The sequence below is a fragment of the Oncorhynchus masou genome, chromosome 6 (genome assembly GCF_036934945.1).
Source record: "Oncorhynchus masou masou isolate Uvic2021 chromosome 6, UVic_Omas_1.1, whole genome shotgun sequence".
NCBI lineage: Eukaryota > Metazoa > Chordata > Actinopteri > Salmoniformes > Salmonidae > Oncorhynchus > Oncorhynchus masou.
Window position 1 is genome coordinate 78,070,621 of NC_088217.1, and position 23,529 is coordinate 78,094,149.

Consider the following 23,529-nt stretch of genomic DNA (forward strand, 5'->3'; position numbering starts at 1 on the left):
GCGGGTGTTCTTCTCGTATCAGGCGAGAAGCGTAATGGTGTGGTCTAACACGGGTCCTCGGGCGGAACAGCTGCCGTGGCACTTTGGTCATGCGGCCAAGTGGCTGCGTGCGCACCCTGAGGTTGAAGTTGCCAGAGTAGGTTTAGATCACAGGCACCTGTACGAGGAGGTCAGAAAGGCAGTGAGTCCGGCGCCTGTAGTGGGCATCTAGGAAGTGGTCTGGGAGGGAGTGCAGGCGCGGGGTCTGGACAACAGGCTCAAGGACCTGAATTGGTTGAGCCTCCATAAGTGCTTGCCGGTAGGTTCCATCATGTACCGGTATAGTTTGGTGCAATCCCCCACCTGTCCAAGATCCTCTTGTGGCAGGGAGGAGACTGTGTGCCATGTCTTTTAGGACTGTGCCTTTGCCGGAGTAGTATGGGCTAGGGCACGGGTGTTGTTAGGTTTGGTAAGGGGGGATTTTGTATTGACGTGGGCCAGGTTAGAGAGAGGTGTAGGGAGAGCGAGAGGGACGGATAGGGACAGGTTTCTGCTCTGGCTTCTCATGAGTCTCTTTAAACGGGGGCTGTGGGAAGCCAGGCAGAACATGGTGAAGACAGGGAGAGATTGGGGGGTGGAAGGGATAGTGAGGAGGGTGGAAGGAGATTTGAGGGGGAGGATGAAGAGGGAGGAGAGGAAGTGGGGGCAGCATGCTGCTCGGGAGAGGTGGAAGGGGGGTTTAGGGCTGGGTGTTGTTTAGATTTGTAAGGGGATAGATTAGGGACGGGGAGATAGGGAAAGGTAGTTTGTAGGGTGACGGGGAGGGTAGATGCTCCCCTGAGGTTTTGTTTGGGGTTGTTGTTTAGTTAAATTAAAATACCATTATTGGAGTATGTATGAAAATTATGAGTTGTAAAGAATGAATGGTATTGAAGGTAATAAATCATTTTTTCAAAAAAATAAATAAATAGGCTGTATAGGTTTTCACGTTCCGTTTGTTGTTTTTGTATAGTTTGTTTTTCATTCGTCATTAAACATGTCTCAAAAGTACCACGCTGCATTTTGGTCTGCTTCTCCTTCACCAGACGAGAACCGTTACAGAATCACCCACCACAACAGGACCAAGCGGCGTGGTAACGGGCAACAGCAAAAGGAGTCGCAGGAGAAGCAACAGCGGCAGCAGGAGCAACAAAATCTAGACTACACAACTTGGGAGGAGATAGACAGGTGGGCGGTCGACCCAGGGAGAGTGCCGGAGCCCGCCTGGGATTCGATAGAGCAGTGTGCAGAAGGTTACGAGAGAATGAGGTTGGCGAAGCAAGCACGGCGGCGCGGAAGGAAGCCCGAGAGTCAGGCCCAAAAATTTCTTGGGGGGGGGGGCTCAGGGAGAGTGTGGCAGAGTCAGGAGTCAGACCTGAGCCAACTCTCCCTGGTTATCGTGAGGAGCCAAGGAGGAGACCAGAACCAGAGCCGGTGTTGGAGGTGAGCGAAGCAGAGACTGTGAAGGAGTTAATGGGGAAATTGGAGGAGAGAGAAATGAGAGGAGTTGCTGAGTTGGTGCTTTTTGCATGGAATTCGCCCGACGGAGCGTGTCGGGGATTTGATGGCACCTGGGTCAGCGCTCCATACTCGTCCTGAGGTGAGTGTTAGTCGGCTGGTGAAGTTGGTGCCAGCCTTACGCACCAGGCCTCCTGTTCACATCCCTAGCCTTGCACGTCCTGTGCCAGCACTGCTCTCAAGATCTCCAGTACGCCTTCACGGTCTAGCCCATCCTGTGCCACCTCCACACACTAGCCCTCCGGTGGCAGCTCCCCGCACCAGGCTTCCTGTGCGTGTCCTCGGCCCAGTACCACCAGTGCCAGCACCACGCATCAGGCCTACAGTGCTGCCGGAGCCTTCCTCCTCTCCTGCGCTGCCGGAGTCTCCCGCCTGTTCAGCGCTGCCGGAGCCTTTCTCCTCTCCTGCGCTGCCGGAGTCTCCCGCCTGTTCAGCGCTGCCAGAGCCTTCCTCCTCTACAGCGCTGCTGGAGTCTCCTGCCTGTTCAGCGCAACCAGAGCTGCCAGCCTGCATGGAGCAGCCAGAGATGCCAGTCTGCATGGAGCAGCCAGAGCTGCCAGTCTGCATGGAGCAGCCAGAGCTGCCAGTCTGCATGGAGCAGCCAGAGCTGCCAGTCTGCATGGAGCAGCCAGAGCTGCCAGTCTGCATGGAGCAGCCAGAGCTGCCAGTCTGCATGGAGCAGCCAGAGCTGCCAGTCTGCATGGAGCAGCCAGAGCTGTCAGTCTGCATGGAGCAGCCAGAGCTGTCAGTCTGCATGGAGCTGCCAGTCTGCAAGGAGCTGCCAGTCTGCAAGGAGCTGCCAGTCTGCAAGGAGCCGCCAGGGCTTCCAGTCTGCAAGAAGCCGCCAGAGCTGTCAGTCTACATGGAGCAGCCAGAGCCGCCAGTCAGCATGGAGCAGCCAGATCCGTCAGTCTGCCAGGATCCGCCAGTCAGCCAGACTCTTCCAGATCTGCCAGTCAGCCAGACTCTTCCAGATCCGCCAGTCAGCCAGACTCTTCCAGATCTGCCAGTCAGCCAGACTCTTCCAGATCTGCCAGTCAACCAGACTCTTCCAGATCTGCCAGTCAACCAGACTCTTCCAGATCCGCCAGTCAGCCAGGATCTGCCACAACCGCTAGCCAGCCAGGATCTGCCGGATCCAACTACCTGCCTGAGCTTCCCCTCAGTCCCGAGCTTCCCCTCAGTCCCGAGCTTCCCCTCAGTCCCGAGCTTCCCCTCAGTCCCGAGCTTCCCCTCAGTTCCGAGCTTCCCCTCAGTCCCGAGCTTCCCCTCAGTCCCGAGCTGCCCCTCAGTCCCGAGCTGCCCCTCAGTTCAGTGGGGTTCTGGGTGAGGACTACTAGGCCATGGTCAGCCGCGAGGGTGGACTATCATAGGACGCGAGGAGGAGGGATTAAGATATTAATAGAGTGGGGTCCACGTCCCGCGCCGGAGCCGCCACCATGGACAGACACCCACCCGGACCCTCCCCTATTGTTTTGATGTGCGTCCGGGAGTCCGCACCTTAGGGGGGGGGGTTCTGTCACGCCCTGGTCATATTATATTGTGTTTGTCTTCATTTATTTGGTCAGGCCAGGGTGTGACATGGGTTTATTGTGGTGTGTTTTGTCTTGGGGTTTTGTTGGCTGTTGGGTGTGTGGCTTAGTGGGGTTTTCTAGCAAAGTCTATGGCTGTCTGGAGTGGTTCTCAATCAGAGGCAGGTGATTATCGTTGTCTCTGATTGGGAACCATATTTAGGCAGCCATATTCTTTGAGTATTTCGTGGGTGATTGTTCCTGTCTCTGTGTTTGTTGTCACCAGATAGGCTGTATAGTTTTCACGTTCCGTTTGTTGTTTTTGTATAGTTCATTAAACATGTCTCAAAAATACGCTGTATAGTTTTCACGTTCCGTTTGTTGTTTTTGTATAGTTCATTAAACATGTCTCAAAAATACCACGCTGCATTTTGGTCTGCTTCTCCTTCACCAGACGAGAACCATTACAATAGGTCTGTTCATACATATTAGTATTTATTATTACAATACTCTTAATGCTTCGATTATATACATTCTTGCAGCACAGATGCGCTACAATTATAACTACATTATTGTGGAACAGTACAAATGTAGTAATACCTTAATTGTACAATAAAGGTGTAGTAATAACTTGATTACACAACTTTATTTGTACAGATGTAGTAACTGGATTGACAGTGATAATCTAACCTAACACTGTCAGTATTATCCTAACCCATGTTATGTACATATGGATACATACAGTTTAATACAGCTGAACTAAGCGGCTTCAGAGCCGTGAGAGCAGTGAGTCAGACACTGTCCCCAGAGGTAAGAGACTGAGAGACTCCGCCAGCTCAGAGTGAGGGAGGGAGGGGAGAGGGAAGGAGGGGAGAGGGAGGATGGGGAGAGGGAGGGAGGGAGAAAGAGGGAGGGAGAGAAGGAGGTGAGAACGAGCAGTGAGGAGATTCTGGCAGCAGCGGGAGCTGAGAATCAGATTCACCACGAGGAGTGTTGTCACCGTGAGAGACTGTTGGAAGGATCGCCACGTTATTCACTCTGTCGGTCTGTCTCTCTGCCAGTCTGTGTGTCTCTGCCAGTCTGTGTGTGTGTGTGTCTCTGCCAGTCTCTGTGTGTTGATCCGTAAAGAACATTGTGGAGTGTGGACCATGAAGCCAAATTGTATTTTACATCCAAATCAGCAAAAACAGACACAAGAGGAACTTGGGACGGGAGGAGCATGATAGCTGGTGATCTCTGATGAAAACGAGCAGCAATAACAGGACCCAACCAGCCACTCTCACTGAGGAAACGATTAACCTGTCGTGGTTTATTGACCTGAACGGACATCTGAAGAATATTCAAATGGACCTCCCTTAATTAAGGGAGGTGTTCAGGACCAGATAGAAACTGGTCAGTACCTAAACATCTTTCCTTCAGCACCAAAACAGAATCTGTTAGTGGGGAAACTGGTCAGTATTGAAACATCTTACAGAGGAACCTTCAGCACCAAAACATAAGTTCTTACTGAAGAAACTGTTCAGCACTGAAAGTGTTCAGTACCAAATCTACTCCCTGGGGAAACTGTTACGAACCAATATATCTCTTACTGAAGACAGTTCAGTCCCAGCGAGCTGAGGGAAGTCAGGATGTTTGGTCCCCGGACGACATTAAACCCAGATTGGATTTGGCTTCGCGTCTCTTTGTGGAGTGGAGGAGAGGAGTGGAGAGAAGAGGTTTCTATTTGTGCTGATGGTGTGTGATCGATAGAGAGAGGACAACATCGTGAGATGGCTGATAATTCATCAACGCCAGTATTGATAGAAATACAGAAATATGTCAAATAACAACAATCACCGTAATCAATCATCAATGGACAGACAGTGGACTTAAGATAAACGCGTGGATTCAGGAGAATGAAAGTCACTAGTTTGGATGTCATATTCAGGGGAGCACAAGTTGTACAGAGAGGATAAGGGAGGACAAGTCTCAGACCCTGGCAAGAACATAGACACTCTTCCTGTATTGATTGAGATTGAGTGATTTGCGCAACATGCAAGCGCAACAGGTTAGGTTTGGACATGCTAGCGATTGGTTAGGGTAAGGTTAGCTTTAGGCATGCTAACAAAGTGTTCAAGGTTCAGGATAAGGTTCATAAACAAAAACACACCAAAACAACACACCTGGATCCAAACCGCATTACAAAGTCCTGGATTCAAAATCCTGCCCACTACCACCTCTGCCACCCTGTTTCCACTAACAGGCTGGAGCAATCGGAATGGACTGGGATCTTTGAATGCCCAGACACTGATTGAGACGGTCCATGTACTGGATATTCCAACTCAACTGTAAGCTAACATAACCAGCGAACACTACTGTGGAGGTGGATCTAACAAGCAGACTTCAAGTGGACACTATGATGTTGTGTGTAACTGGTTGGAGGAGTGTGAGGTGGATGGCTCAGCCTGGTCAGAGGAGTGTGTGCACGTGTGTGACGCAGGTGGTTCTGATGTGTCTGACCGTCCTGTCTTCCTGTCTGTCCGTCTGGGCTGAAGACCAGATCATCTTCGACCACCATGCTGTCTACTGGAACAGCACGAACCCCAGGTAGGATGATACAGTGTGTGTGTGTGTGTGTATGCTATAATTGAGCTGAAAGCTCCTTTTGTCTCTGATAGACAATGAGGGCATCATGCCTCCCCCTTTCATTCTGCCTCCCTCTCTAGTTATTGAGTATAGGGGATAGACACACGCAAACACACACGCACACTGCTGTGGTTAGCTGGGTCTCATTGACATGGTGCAGAGCAGCCTCGCTCTGTCAGTCTAATGAATTCTGACAGACTGGACAGCCTCCCTCTCCCTCCCTCCATCCCTTCTCTCTCTCTCTCAGGTACATATATAAACAGCAAAAGTGCTCCCACTCTATCACGGTTGAATTACCACTAACCGGCTAACAGCCCTGTCTCCCCCTGCAACACACACACACCGACGCTGCAGATTTAGTTCAGCTAACAGCCCTGTCTCCCCCTGCAACACACACACACCGACGCTGCTGATTTAGTTCAGCTAACAGCCCTGTCTCCCCCTGCAACACACACACACCGACGCTGCTGATTTAGTTCAGCAAACAACCCTGTCTCTCCACAAGTGCTCAAATATTTAACAGACAAGGAGGAAGACTCTACTCTCTCTCTCCTCTTTCCTTCTTTTTTCCCTCTCACTCTGCTCTTCCCCTCCTCCCTCTGTCAACGTGCTACATCAGACAACATGCTTTGTTTGTGCAATGCAATTGTTGTATCGCTGAATTAATGTGTGATGGGAGGTTGATGGAAAAGTTTGTTTATACAGAAACAAATTAACAGGAGATAAGTTTCAAACCACACACACACACACAGCTTTGTTTTTGCAAAACACACACGCATCCTGTCTCTCTAGCCTCAGAGAATAGCCAAATCTAATCACAGGGTTGATCCTTCAAAGCAATTCTATTCTTCTCCTCTCTTTTCCTCCCCATCCTGTTTCCTCCCCATCCCGTGTTCTCCCCATCCCGTGTTCTCCCCATCCTGTTCCTCCCCATCCTGTTTTCTCCCCATCCTGTTTTCTCCCCATCCTGTTTTCTCCCCATCCTGTTCCTCCCCATCCTGTTTTCTCCCCATCCTGTTTCCTCCCCATCCCGTGTTCTCCCCATCCCGTTTTCTCCCCATCCTGTTCCTCCCCATCACGTTTTCTCCCCATCCCGTGTTCTCCCCATCCCGTTTTCTCCCCATCCTGTTCCTCCCCATCACGTTTTCTCCCCATCCCGTGTTCTCCCCATCCCGTTTTCTCCCCATCCCGTTTTCTCCCCATCCTGTTCCTCCCCATCACGTTTTCTCCCCATCCCGTGTTCTCCCCATCCCGTTTTCTCCCCATCCTGTTCCTCCCCATCCTGTTTCCTCCCCATCCCGTGTTCTCCCCATCCCGTTTTCTCCCCATCCTGTTCCTCCCCATCACGTTTTCTCCCCATCCCGTGTTCTCCCCATCCTGTTTTCTCCCCATCCTGTTTTCTCCCCATCCTGTTCCTCCCCATCCTGTTTCCTCCCCATCCTGTTCCTCCCCATCCTGTGTTCTCCCCATCCTGTTTTCTCCCCATCCTGTTTTCTCCCCATCCTGTTCCTCCCCATCCTGTTTCCTCCCCATCCTGTTCCTCCCCATCCTGTTTCCTCCCCATCCCGTGTTCTCCCCATCCCGTTTTCTCCCCATCCTGTTCCTCCCCATCACGTTTTCTCCTCTCTCTTCTGGAATGCTTTGTGGTTCTCTCCATCCTCCTCCAGAGGTCCCTAATGATGGTTGCAGAGGGTTTCATGCTATGGGATGGATGTCCTCAGAGAGAGACTGAAAAGGGTGTGTGTCTGTGTGCGCAGAAAGGCCTACTCTCCACGCAACTGTGTCAGACACACAGACTTAGCCATGCGCAGTCTCTCCTGTCCCCTGTGGCACATTCACATCCATGTATCTGTCTTGCCCTTGTCCCCCAACACACACACACACACACACACTTTCTCTACTGTCCCCTGTGACATAATCAGATATATATTTCAGTTTGTTCTGACACACACACACTATACACTTACATGTAACAGCAAACCTCTGTGTGATAGTGTGTGTGTCTGCCTGTCTCTCTATCTTACTGTTTTCTCTGTTTGACATGAAACAGCTTCTGTCTGCCCGTTTTCCTGTCTGTCTGTTTCTTTCTCTGTCTGTGTCTGTCTACATTTTATTCCCACTATGACTGATGTACACCAATTATGACAAACACTTCTAAACAACAGAAAAGAAACAGGAGACAAGACAACAAAAGCCTTTAACGTCTCTGACTTGATTACAATACAGTAATCAAAGCTTCTGGTGTGTGTGTGTGTGTGTGTGTGTGCGTGCGTGCGTGTGTGTGTGTGTGTGTGTGTGTGTGTGTGTGTGTGTGTGTGTGTGTGTGTGTGTGTGTGTGTGTGTGTGTGTGTGTGCTCTCAGTACACCATTTTTACAGAAAGAGAGGGAGGGAGGGAGACAGAGGTTGTAAGGAGAGAATCAGAAGAGTTTTGAAGCGAGATGTGAATGAGAGAAATTATGTGGAGACAAAAAGAGATGTTTTGCTGGTGTACACAATCTGTTTTCCACTTGGTTTAGCTTCACAGGTGATGTTAAACGTCTATAAAGCATTTAAGGACTCGGAACAACTTTCACTCAGCCAACTTTGTCAGGAAATCTCTGTTTTTAGTGTTGTGTGTGTTTGATATTGCAATCACATCACCACTCATGATATGTTTTAAAAGATGGAGGCACTTGTCTGAAATATCCCCTTATTCTTAATCTGATCTCGCTTCACTGACAGGTCCTTCTTGAATTACGGTGACATTTGGGCATGGCACTTTGGGGGAAAAAGTACTTCATTCTTCTTGATGTGTATTTATTTCAATGTATTTAGTTGCATCTTCCCATTCTAAATCAACTAACATGGTACCTTAATGACTGTAAATAACGTTTACCATTATGATAACATTGTGTCACCAGTAGGAGTATTAACACCAATGAGGGTAACACCAATGTGTCACGTGTGCTCCCTCTCCGACCTCTAGGTCACCAGGCCTAGGTAACGGACCTCTGAGAATATCACAGTGCAGGTGCATTTATACGGAGACTTGATTACACACAGGTGGATTGTATTTATCATCATTAGTCATTTAGGTCAACATTGGATCATTCAGAGATCCTCACTGAACTTCTGGAGAGAGTTTGCTGCACTGAAAGTAAAGGTGCTGAATAATTTTGCACGCCCAATTTTTCAGTTTTTGATTCGTTAAAAAAGTTTGAAATATCCAATAAATGTCGTTCCACTTCATGATTGTGTCCCACTTGTTGTTGATTCTTCACAAAAAAATACAGTTTTATATCTTTATGTTTGAAGCCTGAAATGTGGCAAAAGGTCGCAAAGTTCAAGGGGGCCGAATACTTTCGCAAGGCACTGTATGTCACTCCCTTTGGTTCCTTCCCTATATATGTCACTCCCTTTGGTTTCTTCCCTATATATGTCACTCCCTTTGATTCCTTCCCTATATATGTCACTCCCTTTGGTTCCTTCACTATATATGTCACTCCCTTTGATTCCTTCCCTATATATGTCACTCCCTTTGGTTCCTTCCCTATATATGTCACACCCTTTGGTTCCTTCCCTATATATGTCACTCCCTTTGGTTCCTTCCCTTTATATGTCACTCCCTTTGGTTCCTTCCCTATATATGTCACTCCCTTTGGTTCCTTCCCTATATATGTCACTCCCTTTGGTTCCTTCCCGGGGCGCCATTGTTTCTGTTCCAGTGTCATGTCTATGCGTTGTTTGTGTTTCCTGTTTTTAGTTGCGTTTATTTATTAAAACACTCACTCCCTGAACTTGCTTCCCGACTGTTATGTACTTGAGTGAAGACCCAAAAGCGGTTTTAACAGAAAACAGAGTTCTTTAATGAAAAAACAGGAATGGCATAAATCCTCTTCCGACGTTGTATAGTGCTAAGGATGCACCTGTCCAGTTTGCCGACTCCGACAGGATAGGACAAGGTGGAAGCAAACGAGACGATAGCTTGCTTCTGGCATGAAAAACACAAACAAGAATCTGACACTGGGAAAGTAGCAGGAACAGAGAGAGAAATAGAGACCTAATCAGAGGAGAAAGAGAGAACAGGAAGTTTATTTACACCAGGTGGGAAAGGATGAATGAGCTAGTTAGGGGAGATGTAGAACAGCTGAAGAAGGAGAGACAGAGAAGGTAACCTAATAAGACCAGCAGAGAGAGACAGAGTGAAGAGAAAGGACAGGAACAGACATAATAAGACATGACAGTACCCCCACTTGGGAGCGCCTGCCTGGCGCACTCGAGGAGGAAACCTGGCGGCAACGGAGGAAATCATCGATCAGCTGGAATGAAGGTCCAGCACGTCCCGAGAGGGAACCCAACTCCTCTCCTCAGGACCGTACCCCTCCCAATGGCCACTAGGTACTGATGACCACCACGCATGACCTACGAACCCTGTGGTTACCGGCGCATGCTGAGGTGCGAAGAACGGTGTCCAAAACCGGGTCGAAGATATTCCAGCTCAGCGTATCGCCCGGGCTAGATTACGGAATGCGAGCCAAATGCATCTGGTCACCTTGGTCTGCGCCCATGGCAACAGCCTTGCGACGGGTCCCCGGGGAGTCTGCGCCCAGTACGGGCAAATTCCACCTCGCCGCACTGGCAGAGCTACCGGGAGGACAAAACCAGGAAGGTTCGGCAGGCGGTGCTCAGGCTGGTAGAGGCACAGGAGACATGGAAGGTGCCCGGGTGACCAAACCCAGTAGCGGATCTATACAATATGGCTGCAGAGAAAAGCTACCAACCTCCACATGCAGCCCTCCGGTGGCAGCTCCACTGCACCAGGCTAATGACCTGAGCGTGTCTCGGAACGGACCAGTACCACCAGTGCCAGCACCACGCATCAGGCTTACAGTGCGAAGGTTCTCCATGGAGCGCTGTCAGAGCCTTCCTGCTCTCCTGCGCCCTATCTGAAGGATTTTGTGTTTGTCCATTTACGCCTGGGTTTTTTAGCGGCCCCATTGGGAGCCTCCGCCGTTCTATCTAGCGCAAAGTGCCGAGTCTCCCCCTTCCAGGTGCTTTGAGTGCGTGGGTGATTGTCCTGATGCATTATGTCCCTGGACACCAAAGCCTGCATGGAGCAGACCAGGACTGCCGGTATGCATGGAGAGCCAGAACAGTTTCGGAGAGAATGGTCAGTCCAGTATATCTTTCTAAGCTGTCGGTCTGACATAACATGGAGATATAACCAGTTTTTAGCAGTCAGTAATGCAGCATATATGGAGCAGCTAGCCCAGAGCTGTAGAAACATAAGAGATGGAAAAGGTAGTCGACCAAGGAGCTGGTTACGAAAGGGATAGCAAATGATTGAAAGTCTGCAAGGAGCTGCCAGAGCTGCCAGTCTGATTGGAGCTATGGTCATACATCGGAGGGTGACAAAACAGTTTCCAGCTCTGAGAGTTGCCGTTAGACTGGGGATGAAAGCCAAAACCCCAGACTGACGGAAGCCCCAGGTCTGCCAGTCTGCAAAACTCCCTCCAGGTCTGAGTCGTGAAGCTGCCAGGGCCTGCCAGTCTGAAACGCCGTCAGACGGAAGGCCTGAATGGAAAACAGCCTCGATAGTATGGAGCTGGCAACCTTGAAGCCGTCGCCAGTCGGCATGGAGCAGCCAGAACGCATAAGATTAAGACGGGTCTTCCTCCACCAGCCAGTCAGCATGGAGCATCCAGAGCCGCCAGTCAGCATGGAGGAGGGACTAAGACTTTGATAGAGAGGGGTCCACGTCCCGCGTCCCATGGGGGGGGGGCAGAAGGTGTTCTGTCACGCCCTGGTGTTGAAGTATTTTGTGTTTGTCTTCATTTATTTGGTCAGGCCAGGGTGTGGCATGGGTTTTTGTATGTGGTGTGTTTGTATTGGGATTGTAGCTTAGTGGGGTGTTCTAGTTAAATCTATGGCTGTCTGAAGTGGTTCTCAATCAGAGGCAGGTGTTCTCTGTCTCTGATTGGGAACCATATTTAGGCAGCCATATTCTTTGAGTGTTTCGTGGGTGATTGTCCTGATGTCATTATGTCCCTGTTTTGTGTTTATTTACACCAGTATATGCTGTTTCGGTTTTCATACGTTCTTTGTTTTGTAGTGTTTGTAATTGATTCGTGTTTTACGTTTGTTTATTAAACATGGATCCAATCTACACGCCGCATTTTGGTCCGACTCTCCTTCCCACCTAGAAAGCCGTAACATAATTTTATTTAATATAGACCCATCCCCGATAACAGTTTGCCACTGGAGAGAATGCTCAAGGTCCTTGTATATCTTTCTAATCATTGATTTTCAAGGCGGTAACACCAATGACATAACACTGAGGGACACACATTATATAACTTCATATAGCCTTCTTTGTTTTTATTGATCTATACAATACCTGATAGTAATTGTCAAAGATAGCATATATGTACTGGTGTACTGTATTAGAAACACAATATACTAGAGATTCAGAGGGCCCATTCTCCTTCATGCCAGATTGGAAACATTCAATATTGCATAGAAACATAAGAGATGGAAAGAAGGTATTCGACACAGACGCACACCCACCCACCCACACGACAATGAAATGACAGGAGTGAGCGGTCTCTCTCAGGAAAGAAGTAGAGAAATAGACTATAAGAAAGGCAGGGACAAAGACATGCGTGGGGAGATACAGAGATTACAGGAGGAGTTACAGGAGGAGTGTGTGAGGTATGAGTTGTGGCGTATGGCTGTGGAGCTGCATACTCACTGTTTGATCACACACACTTCAAACGCACACTTCTGTCTTCTTTCCAGATCCCAGAACTGTGTGTCTTTGTGTGTGTGTGTTAGAGATGGTGCACTGTTCTAAACTGGGTCGGTCCTAAAAACTAGACTGCTGAGAAAGTGGCGGTGCAGCTACCTTCTAACATTACTAACAGCTTTACGCTGGGCTTCTTAAAGGGATAGTTCACCCAAATGATTAAATGCCTTATTAGTTTCCTTAAATCCTGAAAGCGGTCCTATGGAGGGCTGGGTGCTAACAAGGACAGACTGTAATCCACGCTTTGGGTGTTTACTACATGGTGACCAACCACTAACCCTGGCCAAATCCTGACACTAACTTTAAGCATTATTGTGTGTGTGTGTATAGAAACACAGTTAGAGTGAAAATACTTGTATGTATGAGAGAGATGTTTTCAGGTGTGTGTGTGTTTGTGTTTGTGTGTGTGTGCGCGAGCCACAGCTGGTGAGGAAATGCTCCCAGCAACATCTACTCATTGGTTCAAAGTTCAAAGACTGTTTTCTCTCTGGTTGTGGAGAGAGGGAATTAACCCCCCCCCCAACACACACTGCTGTCTTTATTAGTTTTGAGGTGATGAGGCACAATCTCTCTCTCCCTCCTTCTTTCTCACTAATTTGGAGAGACGGCCTGGATGTATAATTCAGGTTCTCTCTGCCAGCCTCATTCAGGTGCATTCGTGCACTGTGCTATTTCGCAAATGTTCAGCTTTAACATGTTTCAGCTGTGAAGAAGAACATCTCCTGTAATGCTTCCACATTCGTCTCTAAGCAGGGCAGGGCAGCCTAGCTCTACCCCCCCCCCACACACACACACACACACGAACCTCGGCTGTAACCCTGTGCTCTACAAATCATTTATACTTTCTCTACACAGTCAGATGGATAAATAATGTATTAATGATCCATCTACACTGTCAAATTATTTCGAAATGTTCTATGTTTTGTACATAGACATTGAAAAAAGTGTTATTAGCCAAATGCTTTCTCTAAACTACCGTCAAATCACTTATACTTTCACATGTATAGGCTGATAGGTTCATACCTTATTAATCCTCAAGACGACATTTCAGTAGAGAAAGCTGAGAGACATAAGAGGGTTAAAAGTAGAAATGTGTTAAATCATTTGAAGAGAAAAAGAGGAAGTTTATACAGTGAGACAGACAAATGAGTTAGAAAGGATGCTGGTTGTCCGGTTAGAGAATCCTCTATAGATGCTGGTTGTCTGGTTAGAGAATCCTCTATAGATGCTGGTTGTCTGAGAATCCTCTTAGAGAATCCTCTATAGATGTGCTTGTCTGGTTAGGAATCCTCTTGTCTGTTGTTAGAGAATCCTCTATAGATGCTGGTTGTCTGGTTAGACAATCCTCTATAGATGCTGGTTGTCTGGTTAGAGAATCCTCTATAGATGCTGGTTGTCTGGTTAGAGAATCCTCTATAGATGCTGGTTGTCTGGTTAGACAATCCTCTATAGATGCTGGTTGTCTGGTTAGAGAATCCTCTATAGATGCTGGTTGTCTGGTTAGAGAATCCTCTATAGGTGGTGCTTGTCTGGTTAGAGAATCCTCTATAGATGCTGGTTGTCTGGTTAGAGAATCCTCTATAGATGCTGGATGTCTGGTTAGACAATCCTCTATAGATGCTGGTTGTCTGGTTAGAGAATCCTCTATAGGTGGTGCTTGTCTGGTTAGAGAATCCTCTATAGATGCTGGTTGTCTGGTTAGAGTTAGATGCTGGTTGTCTGGTTAGACAATCCTCTATAGATGCTGGTTGTCTGGTTAGAGAATCCTCTATAGATGCTGGTTGTCTGGTTAGAGAATCCTCTATAGATGCTGGTTGTCTGGTTAGAGAATGCTGGTTGTCTCTATAGATGCTGGTTGTCTGGTTAGATAATCCTCTATAGATGCTGGTTGTCTGGTTAGAGAATCCTTTATAGGTGGTGGTTGTCTGGTTAGAGAGTCCTCTATAGATGCTTGTTGTCTGGTTAAAGAATCCTCTATAGATGCTGGTTATCTGGTTAGAAAATCCTCTATAGGTGGTGGTTGTCTGGTTAGAGAATCCTCTACAGGTGGTGGTTGTCTGGTTAGAGAATCCTCTATAGATGCTGGTTGTCTGGTTAGAGAATCCTCTATAGATGCTGGTTGGCTGGTTAGAGAATCCTCTATAGGTGGTGGTTGTCTGGTAAAGGGTTGGGTTGGGGTTGTCTGGTAAAGGGTTGGGGGATATCTGGTAAAGGGTTGGGGTGGTGGTTGTCTGGTAAAGGGCTGGGTTGGGGTTGTCTGGTAAAGGGTTGGGGGTTGTCTGGTAAAGGGCTGGGTTGGGGTTGTCTGGTAAAGGGTTGGGGGTTGTCTGGTAAAGGGCTGGAGTGGTGGTTGTCTGGTAAAGGGTTGGGGGTTGTCTGGTAAAGGGCTGGGTTGGTGGTTGTCTGGTAAAGGGTTGGGGGTTGTCTGGTAAAGGGCTGGTTTGGGGTTGTCTGGTAAAGGGTTGGGGGTTGTCTGGTAAAGGGCTGGGTTGGTGGTTGTCTGGTAAAGGGTCTGGTTGGTGGTTGTCTGGTAAAGGGTTGGTGATTGTCTGATAAAGGGTTGGGGTGGTGATTGTCTAGTAAAGTGTTGGTGCATATCTGGTAAAGGGTTTGGTTGGTGGTTGTCTGGTAAAGGGTTGGGGTGGTGGTTGTCTGATAAAGGGTTGGGGTGGTGGTTGTCTGGTAAAGGGTTGGGGTGGTGGTTGTCTGGTAAAGGGTTGGGGTGGTGGTTGTCTGGTAAAGGGTTGGGGTGGTGGTTGTCTGGTAAAGGGCTGGGGTGGTGGTTGTCTGGTAAAGGGTTGGGGTGGTGGTTGTCTGGTAAAGGGTTGGGGTGGTGGTTGTCTGGTAAAGGGCTGGGGTGGTGGTTGTCTGGTAAAGGGTTGGGGTGGTGGTTGTCTGATAAAGGGTTGGGGTGGTGGTTGTCTGATAAAGGGTTGGGATGGTGGCTGTCTGGTAAAGGGTTGGGGCAGAAGGGGGTTATAGTTGCTTGTTTTCTGGTAAAGTGCTTACGGGGTATGTCAGTGTTTGAAGGTATTAATAAAACAGAAATGATATTATTGATCAAAGATGTGGCAAACTGCCCGCAAATATAACCTCATTTTGATATGGATGTGTGTGTGTGTTCGATATGGATTTAGTGAAGTGTTTTCCAGCTTTGAGTGATTAAGTCAGGCTACCACAGTAGACACACATGAGGATGGGTGGGTGGAGAGAGAGAGGGATGGAGGGAGAGAGAGAGAGAGATGGGTGGGGCAGGAATGAAGGGAAAACTCATATTTATGTCAGTTGGTTAATCAGTTAGTTAGTCGTCAGTCAATCAGACAAATGTGAAGCATCTACTGTGAGATTCAATTATTCAATTTCATCAAAATCACTGGAGCAGTTACATAATTTAAGTCAATTTATTTCAATAAGCTTCCCCAACCCTCTCATACCCGGGAGGGGTAGTACCGTACAAAACTAGTCCCGGGAGGGGTAGTACCGTACAAAACTAGTCCCGGGAGGGGAGAGGGATAAAAGAGGGGAGTGTAGAGGGATATGAGAGGAGAGTGTAGAGGGATATGAGAGGAGAGTGTAGAGGGATATGAGAGGAGAGTGTAGAGGGATATGAGAGGAGAGTGTAGAGGGATATGAGAGGAGAGTGTAGAGGGATATGAGAGGAGAGTGTAGAGGAATATGAGAGGAGAGTGTAGAGGGATATGAGAGGAGAGTGTAGAGGAATATGAGAGGAGAGTGTAGAGGGATATGAGAGGAGAGTGTAGAGGGATAAGAGAGGGGAGTGTAGAGGGATATGAGAGGAGAGTGTAGAGGGATATGAGAGGAGAGTGTAGAGGAATATGAGAGGAGAGTGTAGAGGGATATGAGAGGAGAGTGTAGAGGAATATATAGAGGATATGAGAGGAGAGTGTAGAGGGATATGAGAGGAGAGTGTAGAGGGATATGAGAGGAGAGTGTAGAGGGATATGAGAGGAGAGTGTAGAGGGATATGAGAGGAGAGTGTAGAGGGATAAGAGAGGAGAGTGTAGAGGGATATGAGAGGAGAGTGTAGAGGGATATGAGAGGAGAGTGTAGAGGGATAAGAGAGGAGAGGAGAGTGTAGTGGGATATGAGAGGAGAGTGTAGAGGGATATGGGAGGAGAAGTGTAGAGGGATATGAGAGGAGAGTGTAGAGGGATATGAGAGGAGAGTGTAGAGGGATATGAGAGGAGAGTGTAGAGGGATAAGAGAGGAGAGTGTAGAGGGATATGAGAGGAGAGTGTAGAGGGATAAGAGAGGAGAGTATAGAGGGATATGAGAGGAGAGTGTAAGAGGGATAGAGGGATAGAGAGGAGAGTGTAGAGGGATATGAGAGGAGAGTGTAGAGGGATATGAGAGGAGAGTGTAGAGGGATATGAGAGGAGAGTGTAGAGGGATATGAGAGGAGAGTGTAGAGGGATATGAGAGGAGAGTGTAGAGGGATATGAGAGGAGAGTGTAGAGGGATATGAGAGGAGAGTGTAGAGGGATATGAGAGGAGAGTGTAGAGGGATAAGAGAGGAGAGTGTAGAGGGATAAGAGAGGAGAGTGTAGAGGGATATGAGAGGAGAGTGTAGAGGGATATGAGAGGAGAGTGTAGAGGGATATGAGAGGAGAGTGTAGAGGGATATGAGAGGAGAGTGTAGAGGGATGAGAGGAGATGAGAGGAGAGTGTAGAGGGATATGAGAGGAGAGTGTAGAGGGATATGAGAGGAGAGTGTAGAGGGATAAGAGAGGAGAGTGTAGAGGGATAAGAGAGGAGAGTGTAGAGGGATAGAGAGGAGAGTGTAGAGGGATATGAGAGGAGAGTAGAGGGTAGAGGGATAGAGGGATAAGAGAGGAGAGTGTAGAGGGATAAGAGGAGAGTGTAGAGGGATAAGAGAGGAGAGTGTAGAGGGATATGAGAGGAGAGTGTAGAGGGATAAGAGAGGAGAGTGTAGAGGGATATGAGAGGAGAGTGTAGAGGGATAAGAGAGGAGAGTATAGAGGGATATGAGAGGAGAGTGTAGAGGGATAAGAGAGGAGAGTGTAGAGGGATAAGAGAGGAGAGTGTAGAGGGATAAGAGAGGAGAGTGTAGAGGGATAAGAGAGGAGAGTGTAGAGGGATAAGAGAGGAGAGTGTAGAGGGATAAGAGAGGAGAGTGTAGAGGGATAAGAGAGGAGAGTGTAGAGGGATATGAGAGGAGAGTGTAGAGGGATATGAGAGGAGAGTGTAGAGGGATATGAGAGGAGAGGTAGAGGGATATGAGAGGGGAGTGTAGAGGGGAGAGGAGTGTAGAGGGATAAGAGAGGAGAGTGTAGAGGGATAAGAGAGGAGAGTATAGAGGGATATGAGAGGAGAGTGTAGAGGGATATGAGAGGAGAGTGTAGAGGGATAAGAGAGGAGAGTGTAGAGGGATATGAGAGGAGAGTGTAGAGGGATAAGAGAGGGGAGTGTAGAGGGATATGAGAGGAGAGTATAGAGGGATATGAGAGGAGAGTGTAGAGGGATAAGAGAGGAGAGTGTAGAGGGATATGAGAGGAGAGTGTAGAGGGATATGAGAGGGGAGTGTAGAGGGATATGAGAGGAGAGTATAGAGGGATATGAGAGGAGAGAAGTGCTGGATGAGAAAAAAAGTTGAGAAAGTTGCTGAAGGTCATCTGAGAGCCTCGGGGTAGGACCAATCAAAAGATGAATCTGTCAGCCAATCAAATCTGTCAGCCAATCAAAGCCCAGTCCTGTATCATATTCTTCAATCGACAAACACACACACACACACACACACACACACACACACACACACCGCAGGGAAATGCAAGTAAGTGAACTCTTTCAAACAGAGGGAGCTAACCTTCATCAGCCTGCTTTATCTGGAAGTTTAACCTACACAACTATTAATATGCCACTCTAACACTGGGAGGAGAGGAGCGATCACAGGCTTTGATATGGTAATGAGAGGGTTTACACACACACACACATACACACACAGCCTGAGTGCGATGGGGCTGTTTACATAAGGGCCTGCCCTGGGACGAGTGAGAGCTGTCATCCTGCCAGAAAGAGAGAGAGAGAAAGAGAGAGGGGGAGTGAGAGGGAGAGAGAGAGCAAACAGCCTGTCTGATCTTTTTTACTGAGGGATGGAGTGAGAGATGGTGAAAATGAACTGTTTAGAGAAGAGGAAGGACAACTGATAAGAAAAAGAAAACAGAAGATGGAGGAATGAGAAGGAGATGGAGGGTAGAGAAGGAGATGGAGGTGAAGAGAAGGAGGAAAGAGAAGAGAAGGAGGAAAGAAGAGGGAAGAAAAGAGGAGGAAAGAGAAGAGAAGGAGGGAAGAGAATAGAAGAGAAGGAGGAAAGAGAAGGAGGGAAGATAAGGAGATGGAGGAAATAGAAGGATATGGAGGAAAGAGAAGGAGATGGAGGAAATAGAAGGATATGGAGGAAAGAGAATGAGATGGAGGAAAAGAGGAGGGAAGAGAAGGAGGAAAGAGAAGGATATGGAGGAAAGAGATGTAGATGGAGGAAAGAGAAGAGAAGGAGGAAAGAGGAAGTGAAGAGAAGAAAAGGAGGAAAGAGAAGGATATGGAAAAAAGAGAAGGTTATGGAGGAAAGAGCAGGATATGGAGGGAAAAGAAGGAGGGAGGAGAAGAGAAGGAGGAAAGAGAAGGCTATGAAGGAAAGAGAAGGAGATAGAGGGAAGAGAAGAGGAGGAAAGAGAAGGAGATGGATGGAAGAGAAGAGGAGGAAAGAGAAGGAGAAAGAGAAGGATATGGAGGAGAGAAGGAGATGGCGGGAAAGTGGAGAGGGTCATGGAAAGAGAAGGGGAATGATAAGACCTAGAGGAAAAGGAGGGGAAGGCAAGAATAGAGAGAAGGGGGGAATAAAGGATATGGTCCCCTGTTTCCCTCAGTTCAATGTGTCCTCTTTCAGGCTCTTAATCTACATTAACACACACACACTGCCTTCATGTATGCACTCAGTGCTTAAAATAAAGTTCAGTGTGTGTGTGTGTGTGTGTGTGTGTGTGTGTGTGTGTGTGTGTGTGTGTGTGTGTGTGTGTGTGTGTGAGTGTGTGTGTGTGTGACTGTGTGACTATGTGTGTAACTGTGTGTGTGAGACTGTGTGTGTGACTGATTGTGTGTGACTGTTTGTGACTGTGTGTGTGTATATGAGGGGGTTGTAACCAAGGTCAAAACCACTTAAGTGTCTGTCTTATGTAACCCCCCTCCCCCCAGTCCAAATATTCCCCCGCTATGTCTGAGTCTGAGCTGCATACTAAGGTGGACACACACAGGCACACACTCTCTTTAAAGTGAAAGGGTGTGTATCGATTTAGCATGGTGTGCAGATTCCCACCACAACCCCTATACAAGGATTAAAATGAGAGCGCCAGAGGAACACACACACATCGCTTCTTAACGACACAACCTCTCCTAGCTACTCCTGTATCAGTTAGTTGAGGGTTAGTTAGTCTCTCTTCCTCCCCCGTTCTCCTCCTCTTTCCTCTCTTTCATCTCGCCATTAGGCCCACAGGCTAACGAGGTGTGTCTTTGTGTGTGTGTGTGTGTGTGTGTGTTTAAAGGAAGAGAAACAGCAGAGCTAGCAGTAGTTAATTAATACACATCAAAAGGACCATTAAATATGAAACAGCTACACAGCACAGCCAACAGCAGCAACAGTTTGGCTGACCTGAATAATTCACACAAGAGCTTACCCTGTGTGTGTGTGTGTGTGTGTGTGTGTGTGTGTGTGTGTGTGTGTGTGTGTGTGTGTGTGTGTGTGTGTGTGTGTGTTTAATGTGAATTATTCAGAATATAGCTTACCCTTCTGCCCAACACTCTATTTTGTTAACAAGAAAAATATTTATTTATACGCTTTAAGTCTCTTTAGCTTTATATAATTATTTATAATTAGTGTTGTTACTATCTCGATTAGTGCTGTCAATATCTCTATCAATCATGTTACTATCTCGATTAGTGCTGTCAATATCTCTATCAATCATGTTACTATCTCGATTAGTGCTGTCAATATCTCTATCAATCATGTTACTATCTCGATTAGTGCTGTCAACATCTCTATCAATCATGTTACTATCTCAATTAGTGCTGTCAACATCTCTATCAATCATGTTACTATCTCAATTAGTGCTGTCAACATCTCTATCAATCATGTTACTATCTCAATTAGTGCTGTCAACATCTCTATCAATCATGTTACTATCTCAATTAGTGCTGTCAACATCTCTATCAATCATGTTACTATCTCAATTAGTGCTGTCAACATCTCTATCAATCATGTTACTATCTCGATTAGTGCTGTCAACATCTCTATCAATCATGTTACCATCTCGATTAGTGCTGTCAATAACTCTATCAATCATGTTACCATCTCGATTAGTGCTGTCAATATCTCTATCAATCATGTTACCATCTCGATTAGTGCTGTCAATATCTCTATCAATCATGTTACCATCTCGATTAGTGCTGTCAATATCTCTATCAATCATGTTACCATCTCGATTAGTGCTGTCAATATCTCTATCAATCATGTTACTATCTCGATTAGTGCTGTCAATATCTCTATCAATCATGTTACTATCTCAATTAGTGCTGTCAATATCTCTATCAATCATGTTACTATCTCGATTAGTGCTGTCAATATCTCTATCAATCATGTTACTATCTCGATTAGTGCTGTCAATATCTCTATCAATCATGTTACTATCTCGATTAGTGCTGTCAATATCTCTATCAATCATGTTACTATCTCGATTAGTGCTGTCAATATCTCTACCAATCATGTTACTATCTCGATTAGTGCTGTCAATATCTCTATCAATAATGTAACCCATCCAATCATCCCTGTTATAGCTCAGTCAGTCGTTACTATCTCAATCAGTCCAGTTACAATAGTCAGTCAGTCCTGTTACTATCTCAATCATCCCTGTTAGGCTACTCTCTCTAACTCACCCCCAATATTGGGTATGTAACCGAATATACTTCGGCCGGGATTCAATCCGTTCGCACATTGAAACACGCTTGGCATTGTCACGTTCGTTGGAATGAATGTTGGACCAAGGTGCAGCATAAGTAGAGTTACACATTATTTATTAGAAAGTGAAACTTAGAAAAAATACGAAACAATAAAGAATAAATAAACCGTGTCGACAATGCAGTGCTAACAGGCAACTAAACATAAATAATATCCCATAACCCACAGGTGGAAAAAATGCTACTTAAGTATGATCTCCAATTAGAGACAACAATAACCAGCTGCCTCTAATTGGAAATCATGCAAATCACCAACATAGAAAATAAACCTAGAACCCCACATTGAAAATATAAACTAGAACAACCCTCCAGTCACACCCTGACCTATTCTACCATAGAAATAAAAGCTTTCTATGGTCAGGACGTGACAGGCATTTAAAGGTCATTTCCGATTGAGCAATGTGGGAACATTGCGTGTAATGCGCAATTGGATTGAATCCAGCCCTTATTCAGATTGCTTTTACATCTCCACCAGTGAATAGCTCGCAATGTCAAGAACATAAATGGTAGTAAATTAACAAAATAAAAATATGATTATTTGAAACCCAATGAGGCTAGAGAGTTGCATTTATTTGACTGGCCAGCTATGTGTGTAGATCTTCCCATTTTACTATTGCTTTTCATTCTCAGGGTTGAAAACGGAAAGAGTGGAACAGAGCTGCTACACTATGGACGTCGCTTGATGTGTGTGTTTCCCCCTGAGCGGATGCCTATTTCTAGATCGGTGGGGGGCAAGGTTTGGCCACTGGAGGAGAAAAGCTGTGTTTCTGTTTTAGAGAAGAAATCCTCACAACCTAAACCCTTCACACACACGCCCACACAACGAAGCACACACACACAATGAAGCACACACACACAGGTCTTTCTATAAACTAGGGTACCAGTGAGGATTTCTTATACTGGACAACTTGTTAATAAGTCATTGATAACACATTTATTTAATGTCATTACATTAAGATACAGTATAAGGGGGATCAAACACTACAAGGCCAAGAGCTTGCAAAGCTGTCATCAAGGCAAATGTTGACTACTTCAAAGAACACTTTTTGGGTTGCTACATGATTCCATATGTGTTATTTCATAGTTTTGATGTCTTCACTATTATTCTACAATGTAGAAAATAGTAAAAATAAAGAAAAACCCTTGAATGAGTAGGTGTCCAAACCTTTGACTGGTACTGTAGGTCCAGAATATTTTGGTGTCTCATTCCTAAGTCGAGCTGTGCGCAATTGTGTAAAATAGACTATTGCGCAACATCCAACACTCTTCCTATTAATTATTCTGCATATAATGACGACAAATTACATAGCCTAGTGGGCTTATTCACAACATGATCTGGTAATGAAATAACATGACAAATCCCTTTTATTTTCCATGTTACACCTGCCATGTTAAACGACAAGGGGCTTGAAGTAGCCCACTTGAACATGAATTCGGAGCTCAGAAATTCAAGTACTAGAATATGGCTACTGTAACGGCTTTCATCGGAAGAAGAGGAATCGTCAGACCAAAATGCAGCGGGATACGTGTTCATCTTTATTTTAAGGAACTGAACACTGAATACAAAAATAACAAAAGGAAAACCCGAAACAGTCCTGCAAGGTGAAACAAACACTAAACAGAAATACAACTACCCACAAATAAAGTGGAAAAACAGGCTACCTAAGTATGATTCCCAATCAGAGACAACGATAGACAGCTGTCCCTGATTGAGAACCATACTACGGCCGAAACATAGAAATACAAAATCCTAGACATACAAACAAAGAGTGCCCACCCAAATCACACCCTGACCAAACAACAATAGAAACATATAAAGCAATCTACGGTCAGGGCGTGACAGTACACCCCCCCCCCCAAGTTGCGTACTCCGGCCGCAAAACCAGGGTGAGCATTACTCCGCGGTGGCGGCTCCGCTCCACTTCTGGCTCAGCCCACTTCGGTAATGCATGTATAGCAGGAACCCTAACCGTCGACTGGACAGTCACTGGAGAACGCCACTGGACTGATGGTCGACTGATGGTCGA

The 23,529-nt window shown here is 46.6% G+C and overlaps 1 protein-coding gene across 1 annotated transcript in view; it reads left to right on the forward strand.

Moving 5' to 3' along the window:
- Positions 1–4,057: 4,057 nt before the first annotated feature.
- The window catches only part of LOC135541211 (ephrin-A2-like), a 32,304-nt gene continuing 12,832 nt past the window's right edge, over positions 4,058–23,529 (forward strand). The window contains exon 1 of the mRNA XM_064967315.1: positions 4,058–5,633. Within this exon, the coding sequence (XP_064823387.1) occupies positions 5,443–5,633 (191 nt within the window). The 5' untranslated portion in view covers positions 4,058–5,442. The remainder of the gene's footprint in view (positions 5,634–23,529) is intronic.